The sequence below is a fragment of the Haliotis cracherodii genome, unplaced genomic scaffold (genome assembly GCF_022045235.1).
Source record: "Haliotis cracherodii isolate W230 unplaced genomic scaffold, xgHalCrac1.p SCAF_4, whole genome shotgun sequence".
NCBI classification, from domain to species: domain Eukaryota; kingdom Metazoa; phylum Mollusca; class Gastropoda; order Lepetellida; family Haliotidae; genus Haliotis; species Haliotis cracherodii.
In genome coordinates, this window is record NW_027266297.1 from 63,241,166 (window position 1) to 63,256,034 (window position 14,869).

Here is a 14,869-nt window from a genome sequence, read left to right on the forward strand (position 1 = left end):
CACGGATCCAAATCGGGCACGGAAGGCCCATGTAACGAACAATGTGCGTGTCAGGCTTCATGGCCGTGGTTATGCGCCAATACACAGATATACATTAATGTACATTTGGAATTATAATACAACCACCGCTCAGACAAAAGCTATTTAGTGACATAAAGTGAGATTACTTTCACAAACAGTTATGAATCGGAGGAATATACTACATTCATTGTGAAAGGCAGGTTAAAGAAACAGTATTTCTAATGTAGGTTATGGTCACAAATAATATCCAATAAAACGATCAGCATGTGTTTACTCGTTCAGTTATGGTCACGTCTAGATACAGACCACACGGTGGTATCCTCTGCTCTCTCGGCCAGGTATAAATCAGGGATAGGAGATCAGGGTGTACAATTGTCAGTAATTGATTCCCGATCGGTATCACCAGCACTGTATGTATCAAGTCGTGTGTAGCGGATTTAAGACAAAGGGAGAGTTACGTCCCTTGTCCGCTGGGTCACGAGAGAGTGACTTCCCCTTTGTTGCTGGACGCGATGCCCGGGAGATTAGGTATCGCTTAGTCTGCCACAGTATCGATCTTCATGAACGACCGATTGAAACAAATCAAAGGAGTATTAGTTGCAGTTTTGTCACAATGGACATCGATCAGGACTAAGAACGGTTGGCGTGCGGTGCCAGGAAGGGCAGCTAGTCAGCTGTGAGGGAATACCTATAGATTTCTTATTACTCCTGTCTTGGGATAATAGGGGTTGCATACACCGTGTGTTGGAGCTACCGTCACTGACCAAGCACGCTAGTCTACTCGTCCAACACCATAGAACAGGTACGCTTCAGTGAATAGTTAAACATTTATTTCATTGTCAACATTGTATTGAAAAAAAAAAAAATTATTTAAATTTGTTCGGTGTAAAGCTGTACCTTTCGGTTAAAATTTCTCTCATTAAAAACTTTGAGTGTTTTGTTTTTACGTCAACGAATAACATCTAACTACATATGTTCGGTAATGCTCATGAGGCAATGTAGTTGGTTTACGAATGAGTAATGGTTTTACGCCGCTTTTAGCAATATTCCAGCATTATCCCCGGCGGGGGACACCAGAAATGGGCCTCACTTATTGAACCCATGTCGGGAATAGCACCGGGTCTTCGGCGTGACTTGCGTACGCGTTAACCACTAGGCTACCCGACCACCCCAGTGCGTTTACGAATGTCAAAATGTGTATTTCTTGTAGCCTAAATCCATAGCAACGCCATGTCGTCAAGGCTCCTGCCAGTTCCAGTGTCAAGGACACCAACGGATGGCAAGCTCCTTACACTGCCAAGAGGGACACAAACAGTGCTGGTGAGTCCAACCGAATTATTGAAACATCTACTTACACGTAGGTATATACACGATGGAAGTGGGTATGGAAACGTTTTGAGCCAAGCATACTTACAAATGAGTAATGTCAGCTTAATACGTATGTTTAACTCGAATGGTTAACATCGTCCTCTTCCAGTTCAATGCATTTGTTCTATCTCTTCTTCAGATTAGTTGATTTTTTTTGTAGAATATCAGATCATGGTCTATCAAACAACCCTCCATCGCTGCAACGCAGGCGTTTGAAGGTTTTGTTTTCGGGATCGTCATGATGGATCCAGGTCGCCTCACCTGTCACTAACTTTAAATGAATATTATTCTGGGTTGCGATTACATCTGGTAAACCGGACATTAGACCTCTGTTGCCTATATTTCATCCGATTGCATTCTAAGAACCCATGAGACAGGATATCAGACCTCTGTAGTTTTTATTTCATCCGATTGTATTCTAAGAACCCACTTGACAGGACATTAGACCTATGTAGCTTTTATTTCATCCGACTGCATTCTAAGAACCCATATGACAAGAACATTTATGTGTTTATGGAGGAGTGTTCTACTGACCCATAGGAAAAACCTTTGGTCTTGGTATTACTGAGTCATTCAGAACGGGGGTCATCTTCCACACTCTTTACCCTATCACTTCTTCGTAGATATGATTGGTCAGTCTCAACTTAAACATGCAGCATACAGCCGTTTAACAATATTTATTCGTGATTGATCCTCCAAGGTTAAAACAATTCTACGCTGCGTTTAGATAAGATAAGATAAAACTTTATTATCCAAAGGGAAATTCATAATGAAAAAATGTTCAGCACTAAAAAGTATAAAAAGAAAATATGTGATATTATATTATGTACATAGGAAAACAAGACACTTACTTATACACGAGCAAAAACATATAGGTTAGTAAGTGTCAATTATAATGCAAACGAGAAACCACGTCAGCGTAAAAATATACGAATATAATATACGAAAAGGGCTGAACAGTTCTGATCCTTGCTAAGATGGACTGCGTTGATGGAGGTAGTTGGTAATAAATATTTTACATAATCCGCTCCAAGGCCCAAACACACCTCTGCCAGGGATGCTAGAGCGCCTGGATCTCACTGGTCCACACACCTCTGCCAACAATGCTAGAGTGCCTGGATCTCACTTGTCCACACACCTCTGCCCACAATGCTAGAGTGCCTGGATCTCACTGGTCCACACACCTCTGCCAACGATGCTAGAGCGCCTGGATCTCACTGGTCCACACACCTCTGCCAGGGATGCTAGAGCGCCTGGATCTCACTGGTCCACACACCTCTGCCAACAATGCTAGAGTGTCTGGATCTCACTGGTCCACACACCTCTGCCAACGATTCTAGAGTGCCTGGATCTCACTGGTCCACATACTTCTGCCAACGATGCTAGAGTCCCTGGATCTCACTGGTCCACACACTTGGAATGTCTTCCTGATCTTCGATCAACTTCGATCATCTTCGATCATCTTCGATCAGTTCCGAGGTTCTTCCCCTCCTACCCTTAAACCCCTAAACACTGTCACCTATTAACAGTAGGAAACTAATGAACACCATTCCCTTAAACTCCCATGTCCTCATGGATGTCTGTTGGCGTTCTCCCTCTCAGTTTGGGGCATGGGTGGCCCAGTCGTCTAAGGCGCCGCGATTCGCTGTGCAGAGTTGCGTCCCATGGCCACGCCAGAAACCTATGATGGTGGGTTCGAATCCCGGTTCGCCCCGATTATGTTTCTTGGTTTGTCTGCACCATACCCATGCTTGTGGGTTTCACCGAAGTGGTAAACCCGATCCTGTTAGTCGCCTATTACAAGCATAGTCACCTTTTACGGCAAGCACGGGTTGCTGAAGAGCTATTCTACCCCGGATCTTCACGGGTCCAGTCCTACTTGGAATCCAGACTGCAACGCTGTATTAATAGTCAATCTCAGATTCACCCAGATTAGTTTTTTTTATCATTTTGTATGTATTTTTGTATCAGGTACTGAGGTATATATATATATAATACATCATGTTTATCATATACATAATATAATAATACATGATAATCTTGATAATAATGATGATGATAATAATAATGGTAATGGTGATAATACTGATAATGATGATAATAATGATGATGATAATGTTAATGATGATAATGATAATGATGATGATAATTATGATAAGGATGATGATGATAATAATAATAATAATAATGGTAATGTGATAATACTGATAATGATAATAATAATGTGGATAATGATGATGATAATGATGATATATGGTAATGATAATATCGATAATAATGATAATGATCATAATGATAATGAGAATGACAGCACCGTGCACGTCTTCGTGGGTTTCGCCAAAGTTGTAAATGTCTTCGACGTGCACGTTGGTCTGGCACGCCATGATATAGCTGAAGTACTGTTCAAAGGATAAAACATGACTTGAATTCGCACAGTGTAAGAAGGCTTTCATCACAGAGGTTGAGATCACCATTGGAGAAGCATTTGTTTACATGTTTATGTAGTTACCAACATAACATCATCAGTACGCCGAACATTAGGTGTCGTAGCATGCCCCTGTTATTCAAAGGGAAGTTCACTGTCGTTATGTCCCGTCGCTCTCCGAAATATGCACGGCGAGAAACACCATGACTTGAATGACGGCACACAGGTCACGGAGGCCTAGAGAAGCATGTCGACCTGTGTTTGAACACATATCAAAAGGATCAAACAGGCTATATACAGTGTCCCTGTCAGTGTTAAATCCAATCGATGAAAAGCTAATTCAGCTATACACACAAAGGATTTGAAAACCAGCAAACAAACAACCCTGTTTGGGCCCCATGTACTCCCCCCCCCCCCCGTCAACTTCCATGTCCTTTCAACGCCTTTCACCGTCAATCATCCCCAAGACGTGTCCTCTCCACTCCCCGCTCTCCCTCCTTCCCCAGACGTGTTTGTCACCTGTACGTCCTCTCCCCTACTCTCCCTCCTCTCCCAGACGTGTATGCCACCTGTACGTCCTCTCCCCTACTCTCCCTCCTCTCCCAGACGTGTATGCCACCCGTACGTCCTCTGCCCTACTCTCCCTCCTCCCCCAAACGTGTATGCTAACTTTACGTCCCCTCCCCTCCCTCCTCCCCAGACGTGTATGTCACCTGTACGTCCCCTCCCCTCCCTCCCCTCCCAGACGTGTATGTCGCCTGTACGTCCTCTCTCCCGTCCCTCCTCCTCTAGACGTGTATGTCACATGTACGTCCCCTCCCCTCCCTCCACCCCCAAACGTGTATGCTACCTGTACGTCCCCTTCTTTCCCTCCTCCCCAGACGTGTATGTCACGTGTACGTCCCCTCCCCTCCCTCCTCTCCCAGACGTGTATGTCACCTGTACGTCCCCTCCCCTCCCTCCTCTCCCAGACGTGTATGTCACCTGTACGTTCCCTCCCCTCCCTCCTCTCCCAGACGTGTATGTCACCTGTACGTCCCCTCCCCTCCCTCCTCTCCCAGACGTGTATGTCACCTGTACGTCCTCTGCCCTCCCTTCTCTCCCAGACGTGTATGTCACCTGTACATCCCCTCCCCTCCCTCCTCCCCCAGACGTGTATGCCACCTGTACGTCCTCTCCCCCCTCCCCCCTCAGATGTGTACATGACCTGTACGTCCTCTCCCCTCCCTTCTCTCCCAGACGTGTATGTCACCTGTACGTCCTCTCCCCTCCCTTCTCTCCCAGACGTGTATGTCACCTGTACATCCCCTCCCCTCCCTCCTCCCCCAGACGTGTATGTCACCTGTACGTCCTCTCCCCCCCTCCCCCCTCAGATGTGTACATGACCTGTACGTCCTCTCCCCCTTCTCCCTCAGACGTGTATGTCACCTGTGCGTCCCCTCACCTCCCTCCTCCCCCAGACGTGTATGACACATGTACGTCCTCTACCCTCCCTCCTCCCCTAGACGTGTATGTCACCTGTACGCCCTCTCCCCCTCCCCCCTCAGATATGTACGTCACCTGTGCGTCCCCTCCACTACCTACTCTACCTCTTCCCCCAAACGTGTCTGCTACCTGTACGTCCCCTTGCCTCCCTCCTCCCCAGGCGTGTATGTCACCTGTACGTCCCCTCTCCTCCCTATTCTCCCTCCAACCTCAAACGTGTATGCTACCTGTACGTCCCCTCGTCTCGACACCAGTAATCCCACCCGCATAGAAGTGTTGACGGATTGATGTTCCAGCTTTACGCTGTGTCGTAATATACACGTTGTCACACCATTATTGCCGTCGTTGTGTAACCAGAACGCAGTTAAAAACATTCAAAACTGATTCAACAATTGACGGTCGATTACTCCTGAGTATTGGATGTCGTGACTGCGACGAGTGGAGTAGGGCCATTATTTATTAATGTCAGTACAAGCAGGTAGTCCCTGGCACGCATGCAGCCTACCACAGGAAAAATCCTACCGTCCGCATCACACACTCGATAGATTTGTCCTTTCTACAGATAAGTTAACGTGAATTCATGTCATGGTTAGCCATACTCCAAAGATTTTGTCAATGAGACACATTGACATCGGTGTCAGGCCTTTGAGTACGATGACATACCTATACAAACAGGTTACGAATGCGACTCGGATATGACTCGGTTATGACTTGGATATGACTCTGTTATGACTCGGTTGAAACTCAGTTAAATCTCGGTTGAACTCGTTTGAAACTTGGTTGAAGCTCGGTTGAGACTGAATCATTGCTGTCAACCGATACAGTTGATTGTCCTTTTAATAACGTAAGGTAGAACAGAGAAGAGTAGCATAGCCCAATGTTTTAGTGGGTCGCGCACGACAATAGGTTGCATATCTTTACGATTTCTTATATTGATCTTGACAGTAACGTAACGAAGTTGACATTCCCATGCTGACTACGCCAGTCTGTGTAAAGCAATCAGTATTATCAGGTATTCGGTTATTAAGCGCAGCTTTAGCTGCGTGTCTCTCTCCGTCGTGAATAGGCCAGCTTAGCTGTTATAATGAGTCAAATGACAGCCGGGGCGCGATTCAACAGGAGGGCCACGGGGACTAACAACGAGTAAATACCCGTGATTTATAATCCTTCGTGGAGGTAGTGTGTTGAATATGCCGGTTGTATCACCCGCAGCTGTTACAGTCGCCAGTCTTGGCAACAAGCGGCCGCACTGTTCCATCGACCTACCAACCTGTGCCGTACCATTCCCTAGCGTCCCCCGTGCCGGTAGCTGGGCATAGGGACGCGTGAACAGGCGTAATAATGCACGTGAAACGCGATCGTCTTCAAGTAGGGTGTCTCCGGGACACCATGACAGCAGGCTAGTGCGAGCAGGTTACGTGTGTACTCACGCTGTCTCTGAGGGTCTTCCTGTCATTGAGATAGATAGTTAGCGAAGCTTACCATGACATTAGTTAAATATTCCACGGGCACGTCGGTAGCTAATCACGTGTGTCTTGAATCATTGCAGCGGCTTCGCACCCCTGATCACTTACCAATGGATCACAACGCAGACCAAGCCCGGCATCAGGCACAGCAGCAACGACATCGGCGTCACGCCACCGTCTACGATGTTCGCAAGGCTTCCATGGACAGTGAGAATCTTCGGCAGTACAGCAGACGGAGGTTTGAGTTCGCAATCAAGAACCTTTCCAACACCGACACAGATGTCAACATTTTCAGAATCAATGACGTGCCACGCCCAAACACCACCCCACACATTCCCACCCAGACCAACTCCAGTTCTCTGAGGACAGGTCCTACCCAATATGGTAGCTTGTTGTATAATCGGAAGCCCATGATGCTGAGTTCCATCCGGGTTCGACCCCAGTCAGAAGCCGGGAAGTACTCTCACACAAGAGGGAGGACCAACCCTGGCATTGAGCGGGCCTTGCACCAAAGTAACAATGACTTCTTCGTGAGAACAACGCCAGTTTCTCGCGGTCAGACGCCACGACCTCAATGCAAGATTTCCCGACAGCCCGGCTCGGATTTCTTTCTGATACCCAATGGCGGCATCACTGAGCCGCGTGTTAGAGATTTTCTTCCAGACTATGGTAATGATATGCTTCATCACGAACACACTCTGGATGGTACCACGTGCACTCGGGTCTCTTCTCGACCGGAGATGTGTTTCATGACGACTGGGTCAGCGCGGAGAAATGGCTACATGACGGACAACGCTTCCGACACATCCAGCGGATCACGACATCGTCAACACAGATCGGCTTCACTGACAAGTGCCCGTCCAGCAAGTCCATGGTAAGTTAATTCATCATATTAAAGTTTAGGATCAGAAAACTTTAAAATAAGTTTGCATATATTTTTTCTTAATATTTAGGCGAACCAATGGAAATTGACAGAGGTTGCAGAGTTGCGTCCCTTTACTGAAGGTTCTGCAGATTATGAGTTCGAATCCTCGATTACGAACCTTGGATTTCCTCGTGTACTACATGTGTTACTGAGGTACTTTTTCTCATTGTAAGCTGACTCGCCGTGATATGACCGAAATAATGTTCATATCCGCGTTTAGTCCAACTCTACAATAAAACTCGATATAAGTTATAAACAATATTTGGTGTACCTGTGTGATGAATGTCTGGAATATGGACAAAATCAGTTATAACCGTTCTTTGGTATTAATATAACCAAAGAAACGACAGCAAGATGATTATTTTGAAACCCATGCCAAATTATATGAAAATGATATTACCACTACTGATACTACATATATGTACATCTAGCCATGTCAGTTCTCAGTTTGCCCTTATGCCACCTTAGAGACGCCCTTACACTCCGTTTTGTCAGTTTTAGAGGAACCTTTAAGCCCTTTGATACAGTACAGACCTTCCCAACAGTTAACGTCTGGACCATGTGCTCACTTGTCTTAAGGAAATTCATTATATGTGTCTATTGTGGTGGGGAAGTCTTCATAGATACGACAATGATACTCTGGAGCAAAGATTGGTAAATCTGGACATGTATTCTGTGCTGCCCCTTCCAGATCGACGGAGTTTGACAATATGCTATATCTACTCAATAGGGACTTTGTGTAGAGTGGACATAGAACAGCCCCCACAATCACCTCTCAGGAGAACATCAAACTCTATGTAGGCAAGGCATTGTCCCGCCTAAGACACTCTAGGTACCCACTTATACACCATTGTACACAATAACCCACGCAGCTTGAACAGAATAAGCAATTGGATCTATTATCATGCATCTGTTAACTGATAAAAGGCAGAATAAATGATTTCGGCACAGAACAAAAGATTTGAACATTTGCCAAGACGATACGATAAGCTCTTTATTCAAATCGGAATACGATATCCTAATAGTAGTTATAAATACCCCACTACCCTTAACGTGTATGCCTGTACATTCGACATAGGAACAGCTATTTCGTACAAATAAGCACCGTGGTCTTAGCAACATCGGTGAAACCTATTTCAAAACTGTAAAATTCCGAATAGTTAAAGTAGCCACGCCCATGACCCCTTTCCCCACCCCCTTCCTGACCTCCGGCTTGTTCATTCAGAAAGTTCGTATTCACAAATAGCTATTTGTACAAATAACTTTTTGACGGTTGTGATATCCCCTACAGCAAAGTGTTGACACAAACACGTTCATGCAATTTGGTTGCATTCTTCCCACTGGAACCGCCTGTACGTGGATGTCTAGATTGGATAAACGATGATTATTGCTCAACCTAATTCTATTTAAGATCATATTACCGTGGGGCTTAAGCACAGCGGGATAATTAGCAGTAATGCAACTTGTGGATGTGTAGCAGGTTACTGCTATATACTTAAAGCTGGGATTACTCTAAACCGATTAGTGTAGGGTAATCTGTTAGTGCGCTCTAATCTGATTATTGTATGCCAGGCTGGCGAGCGGACAATGTTCAACTTAGAGGGGATTACAACTGCATGTCAAGGCGCGTCGGTGAAGTCAGATCTTGTCTTGTTGCAAGTGGTTTCGAATCAAAATCATATTTTTTATGTTGCATTGTGTTTTTCGCACTGGTAGCTGTTGTCAGTAGGTTTCCACACAGGTAGCTGTTGTCAGTAGGTTTCCACACAGGTAGCTGTTGTCAGTAGGTTTCCGCAGAGGTAGCTGTTGTCAGTAGGTTTCCGCACAGGTAGTTGTTGTCAGTAGGTTTCCGCACAGGTAGCTGTTGTCAGTAGGTTTCCGCAGAGGTAGCTGTTGTCATAAAGTTTCCGCACAGGTAGCTGTTGTTTCCGCACAGGTAGCTGTTGTCAGTAGGTTTCCGCAGAGGTAACTGTTGTCATAAAGTTTCCGCACAGGTAGCTGTTGTCAGTAGGTTTCCACACAGGTAGCTGTTGTCAGTAGGTTTCCGCAGAGGCAGCTGTTGTCAGTAGGTTTCCACACAGGTAGCTGTTGTCAGTAGGTTTCCGCAAAGGTAGCTGTTGTCAGTAGGTTTCCGCACAGGTAGCTGTTGTCAGTAGGTTTCCGCACAGGTAGCTGTTGTCAGTAGGTTTCCACACAGGTAGCTGTTGTCAGTAGGTTTCCGCACAGGTGCCTGTTGCAGTAGTTTTCCGCATATGCACTTTTTGTTAATGTGATTACTGACACACAGATGGCTTACAATGAGTTGTTTGCCACACCTGTTAAAATATCAATATAATCGAAATATTTGTATGGAAAACCTCACCGGTCTGACAGAAAGTTTGCTCATGTTTGGTATTGTCTGTGTTTGTTTGTGTTTGGTATTGTTTGTTGTGTAACGCTGTAGATCCGGCTAGAATTTGATTGCCGCAACCACTGCTTGTGGTAAGATTCGACTAATATGATCCGGAGATCAGACTAGATGATCAGGTTGCGTAGATCCGTGCTCATGATGTCAGTCACTGGATTGCCTGGGCTAGACTCTATTGGTTACAGACAGACGTCATATAGCTGGAATATTGCTGAGTGTGGCGTCAGGACAAACAAACAAACAAACATTTCTTAGGATCTTGACTGCAAACCAAGCTGTGTGACCGCGAAGTAAGACGAGGTGTATCGATCCCCTCAGATATATTGAGTGTCCTTCCCCGATCGATGCCCGCGATGTGTGTAAGGGGGTTTGAGGTATTATGTGGCAAAGTCCGAGGCTTTCATATGACACCGGAACTGTTGGAGTGCTGCGTATTTGCAAAAGAGGATCATTGCTACTGACAGAATTTAAGTCAATTATTATCAATATTACATTATACGTTATTAATGTTTCGTCAGTCCAGCCCCCCCCCCCACACACACACACACACACACACACACCCCACACACACACACCCCATCCACCCAACCCCTACCCCCACACAACAATGAATGTTTATGAGCTCCACCTGGTAACCAGCCACCAATGAGATCTCCCTTGAGCGCCGAGTGCTGCCACAAATCATGAGTCTGTGTTAAGGTTAGGCAAACAAGTCAACACTATAATGGGTTATATCGTGTCCATTATCATTATTGTGGATGTGTAATACGACCCGGAATCCTGGTTACCTGGTGGGTTATGTTCGAGTACCTCTGTGATCAACTTGTGTCAATAATGTCAGTCCAATGTTCATTGATATGTGATCAACTTGTGTGAAAATACACATTGTTATCAGTGACCTGTGATCAACGTAATCAGTTGATCAACATATTAGCTGTTTGTGATCCGTACGTTAACCTATGTAAGTTACACACACAAACTTTCAGTGATCTGTGAACTGTGTAACACTGCCTGTTAGTGATCTGGGTGGTGTCAGTACCCGTTTAATCAACTCATATCAGTAAAACGTGCACCAGAGTGAGTGAGTAATGTTTTACGCCGCTTTTAGCAATATTACAGCAATATCACGGCGGGGGACACCAGAAATGAGCTTCACACATTGTACTCATGTTGAGAATCGAACCCGGGTCTTCGGCGTGACGAGCGAACACTTTAACCACTAGGCAACTCCACCGCCCCTGTGCACCAAAGATGTCAGTATGTTATTAATATATGCCTAAATAATGAACAACATCAGTACACCCTATGTGCCGATCTATAGGACGAGTCAACATAGTTGACGGAATATAGGACGATTGATCAATGCCAAGAATATTCTGATTAAAGTGTTTTCATGTGGGAATCGAACCAGAGTGACGACTACCTCCATCGCCTTTTCTATTATATATGTACGTTGACGTCTTACTTGTTTCTACAATTTGTTTTCCGTATCAATGATGTCAAAAGCCTCAGCAAAGCTTTAAATTTATTTTTGTTGAGGACATTTCCAAATGATGTCCGATGCAATTCCCTATTTTGACTTGTACCATATGTTCCCATGTTTAATCAGGGAAACGATTGACTGGCCTTTACATGTGTTTGTGACGGGTGCCACCGGTGGGGCAGGATACGCTCACCTTTTCGCGAACACCTGGTATCATTACAATTTGATAATGATTTACAAACACATCTTCATGATATAGTCGGAATTGTACAATAAAGGGATTTCTGTTGGATATGGAAAGGGTTTGGTCGCTGTATTTCAAAATGCCTTTGCATTTCCTAAATCGTGTGTATGGTTTTAAAATAATTTCTCAAATGTCACTGCTTCCATTGCAGCTGCTGGGCAACGTCCAATACTGCACACACCGCAGATGTAGCACGACAAGTTGATTCAATCCACCGGGTAAACATCACCAGACATGGCACACCCTTGACGTGTAAATGGAGGACTGGAAGTGATTGTTCTTCATCAGGGTCACTGTCTTTAGATGACTCCTCGATGTCCGAACGACCGAAGTGTTGGGTGGATGATGTCACAATATCAAGCGATGCATCTCACCACTCGCAGGAAGACAATGAGCCTTTTCCTTCAACAGATAACAAGCCAAATACGCAAAAACTCCCTGCCAACCCAACAGAAGCTAATAAAGCCAGTACCCAGAAGGCTCTGACTTCTCCACCCGAAGGTTCAAAACTTAACCCACAAAAGTCATCTCCTAATCACATTGAGGGTATGAAGAACACACAGAAGACGACTTTTAACCTTGATGATGGATCTAAACTGTTACGAACTGGTTCTGGGTTTATGACGGTGAATGAGAAAGTAGGTTCTGATACCCTGAACAAAGGACCAGGTGAGGGGGAGGGGGATGCTGAGGACGCAGATGAAGACATCAAGGACATTCCTGAAAATGCGTTTCCTGCTTTTCTGTGTCCGAGCAGTGAAAAGAAATCCAGGCAAACAGCACTCAAATACTGGCTCGCCAACACCTGCTTCTCGTGTGCTGATAGACGTGTACCGCTAGTGTGAAGCCTAGGTGATGCTCCGTCATCATGGGAGGCGGTCGGGGAGCCCAGTGGTTAATGTGTTCGCTCGTAATGCCGAAGGCCCTGGTTCGATGTTCCACATGGGTACAATTTGTGAATGTCCCCGCCGTAATCGTGAAGAGCGTAAAACCATAACCACTCACTCCTTCTTCATCTTGGATCATGACACTATGTGCATGCTGACTCCATGGTTAAACTAGAAACGTTTTTTTATGACAGAGTTACAAGTTGGAACGTTATTTAATAGCTGTTGAAATATTTGACCTGCGACATATATTAGTGAGGTTAGGTGATGGTAAGTAAGAGGTGAAGTGTTACTGAGGATAGGGAGCAGGAAGTGAAGCCCTTCTGAGGATAGGGAGTAGGGGTGAAGTGTTACTGAAGATAGGGAGTAGGGGTGAAGTGTTACTGATGATAGGGAGTAGGAGGGAAGTGTTACTGATGATAGGGAGTAGGGGGGAAGTGTTACTGATGATAGGGAGTAGGGGGAAGTGTTACTGATGATAGGGAGTAGGGGGGAAGTGTTACTGATGATAGGGGGTACGGGTGAAGTGTTACTAAAGATAGGGAGTAGGGGTGAAGTGTTACTGATGATAGGGAGTAGGGGGGAAGTGTTACTGATGATAGGGAGTAGGGGTGAAGTGTTACTGATGATAGGGAGTAGGGGGGAAGTGTTACTGATGATAGGGAGTAGAGGGAAGTGTTACTGATGATAGGGAGTAGAGGGAAGTGTTACTGATGATAAGGAGTAGGGGTGAAGTGTTACTGATGATAGGGAGTAGGGGGAAGTGTTACTGATGATAGGGGGTAGGGGTGAAGTGTTACTGAAGATAGGAAGTAGAGGGGAAGTGTTACTGATGATAGGGAGTAGGGGGGAAGTGTTACTGATGATAGGGGGTAGGGGTGAAGTGTTACTGAAGATAGGGAGTAGGGGGGAAGTGTTACTGATGATAGGGAGTAGAGGGGAAGTGTTACTGATGATAGGGGGTAGGGGTGAAGTGTTACTGAAGATAGGGAGTAGGGGGGAAGTGTTACTGATGATAGGGAGTAGGGTGAAGCGCTTCTGATGATAGGGAGCAGGGAGTGAAACGCTTCTGAGGATAGGGAGTAGGGATGAAGTGTTACTGATGATAGGGATATGTGAGTGAGGTGTGTCTGGTGATAGGGAGTAGGGTGAAGCGCTTCTGATGATAGAGATTTGGGAGAGATGAGTGTCCGAGAATAGGGAGTAGGGGTGAAGTGTTTCTGATGATAGGGAGTAGGGGTGAAGCGCTTCTGATGATAGGGAGTAGGGTGAAGTGTTTCTGAGAACACGGAGCAGGGAGTGAACGGCTTCTGGGGATAGAGATTTGGGCGTGAAGTGTCTTTGACGACAGTGAGAAGGGCTGAAGTCTTTCTGAGAAAACGGAGAAGGAGTGAAGCGCTTCTGATGATAAGGGACTCGGGAGTGAAGTGTTTCTGAGGGTAGGGAGTTTGGTACGATGTGGGGAGGGGAGGGGTATATGTTGGGGTAGGTTGCTGATGAAAGGAGAGTTCGGCAAGTCAACCCAGCCAAGATGTGTTATCATCCAATAAGGTTGCATGAATATGTTATTAGTTTTCTTACTCACGTTCAGTTACATACAACAGGATCGATACTGTAGTGTACTGTTTGTTGGTTTGCATTGCGTGTTGGCGGCAAGGGTCGACCTTCTCGAACCTATTAATCATTCATTGTCATTCTATATGGTTCTGTGAATGCAAGACAATCCATCGTTAATAAATATTTATTGCATAAAGATTTTGCTTGTCTGACAAAAGATGTGCACAACTGCTGGAATGTGTGTAAAACTAAGAGTGCTTTAACTGAATGAACCGCCATATCAATGTTGTTTGAGGCAAGAGAGTCGTCCTTGCCTCACTAAACCTCATGTTATATACAGATGGAGAGTGAGTGAGTGAGTTGGGTTTAACGCCGCTTTTAACAGTATTCCAGTTATATCGCAGATATGTCATCTTAATGTGGGCGGAAAGCCCGAGGTGATGCAGGTCTCAGACGTTTACCACTTCGGTGAAACCCACGAGCACGGGTATGGTGCTGACAAACCTAGAAACATAATCAGGGCGAACCTGGATTCGAATCCACAATCACAGGTTTCTGGCGTTCTCTACACAGCGAATCGCGGCGGCTTAGACGACTGGGC

The 14,869-nt window shown here is 45.5% G+C and overlaps 1 protein-coding gene across 1 annotated transcript; it reads left to right on the plus strand.

Moving 5' to 3' along the window:
- The first annotated feature begins 381 nt into the window (after positions 1–381).
- On the plus strand, positions 382–13,117 carry LOC139480020 (uncharacterized). Its single transcript, XM_071262996.1, has 4 exons — positions 382–823; positions 1,232–1,341; positions 6,849–7,639; positions 11,976–13,117. Exons 2-4 carry the CDS (start codon positions 1,252–1,254, stop codon positions 12,667–12,669), a joined length of 1,575 nt encoding a protein of 524 aa, XP_071119097.1. The 5' UTR covers positions 382–823; positions 1,232–1,251; the 3' UTR covers positions 12,670–13,117.
- Positions 13,118–14,869: the final 1,752 nt, after the last annotated feature.

Bases quoted from the DNA above. Each gene is read 5' to 3' on its own strand.
- LOC139480020 (XM_071262996.1), top strand. From the start codon at position 1,252: ATGTCGTCAAGGCTCCTGCCAGTTCCAGTGTCAAGGACACCAACGGAT. The intron at 1,342-6,848 runs GTGAGTCCAACC...GAATCATTGCAG, and splicing joins GAGGGACACAAACAGTGCTG to CGGCTTCGCACCCCTGATCA. The intron at 7,640-11,975 runs GTAAGTTAATTC...CTTCCATTGCAG, and splicing joins GCCCGTCCAGCAAGTCCATG to CTGCTGGGCAACGTCCAATA.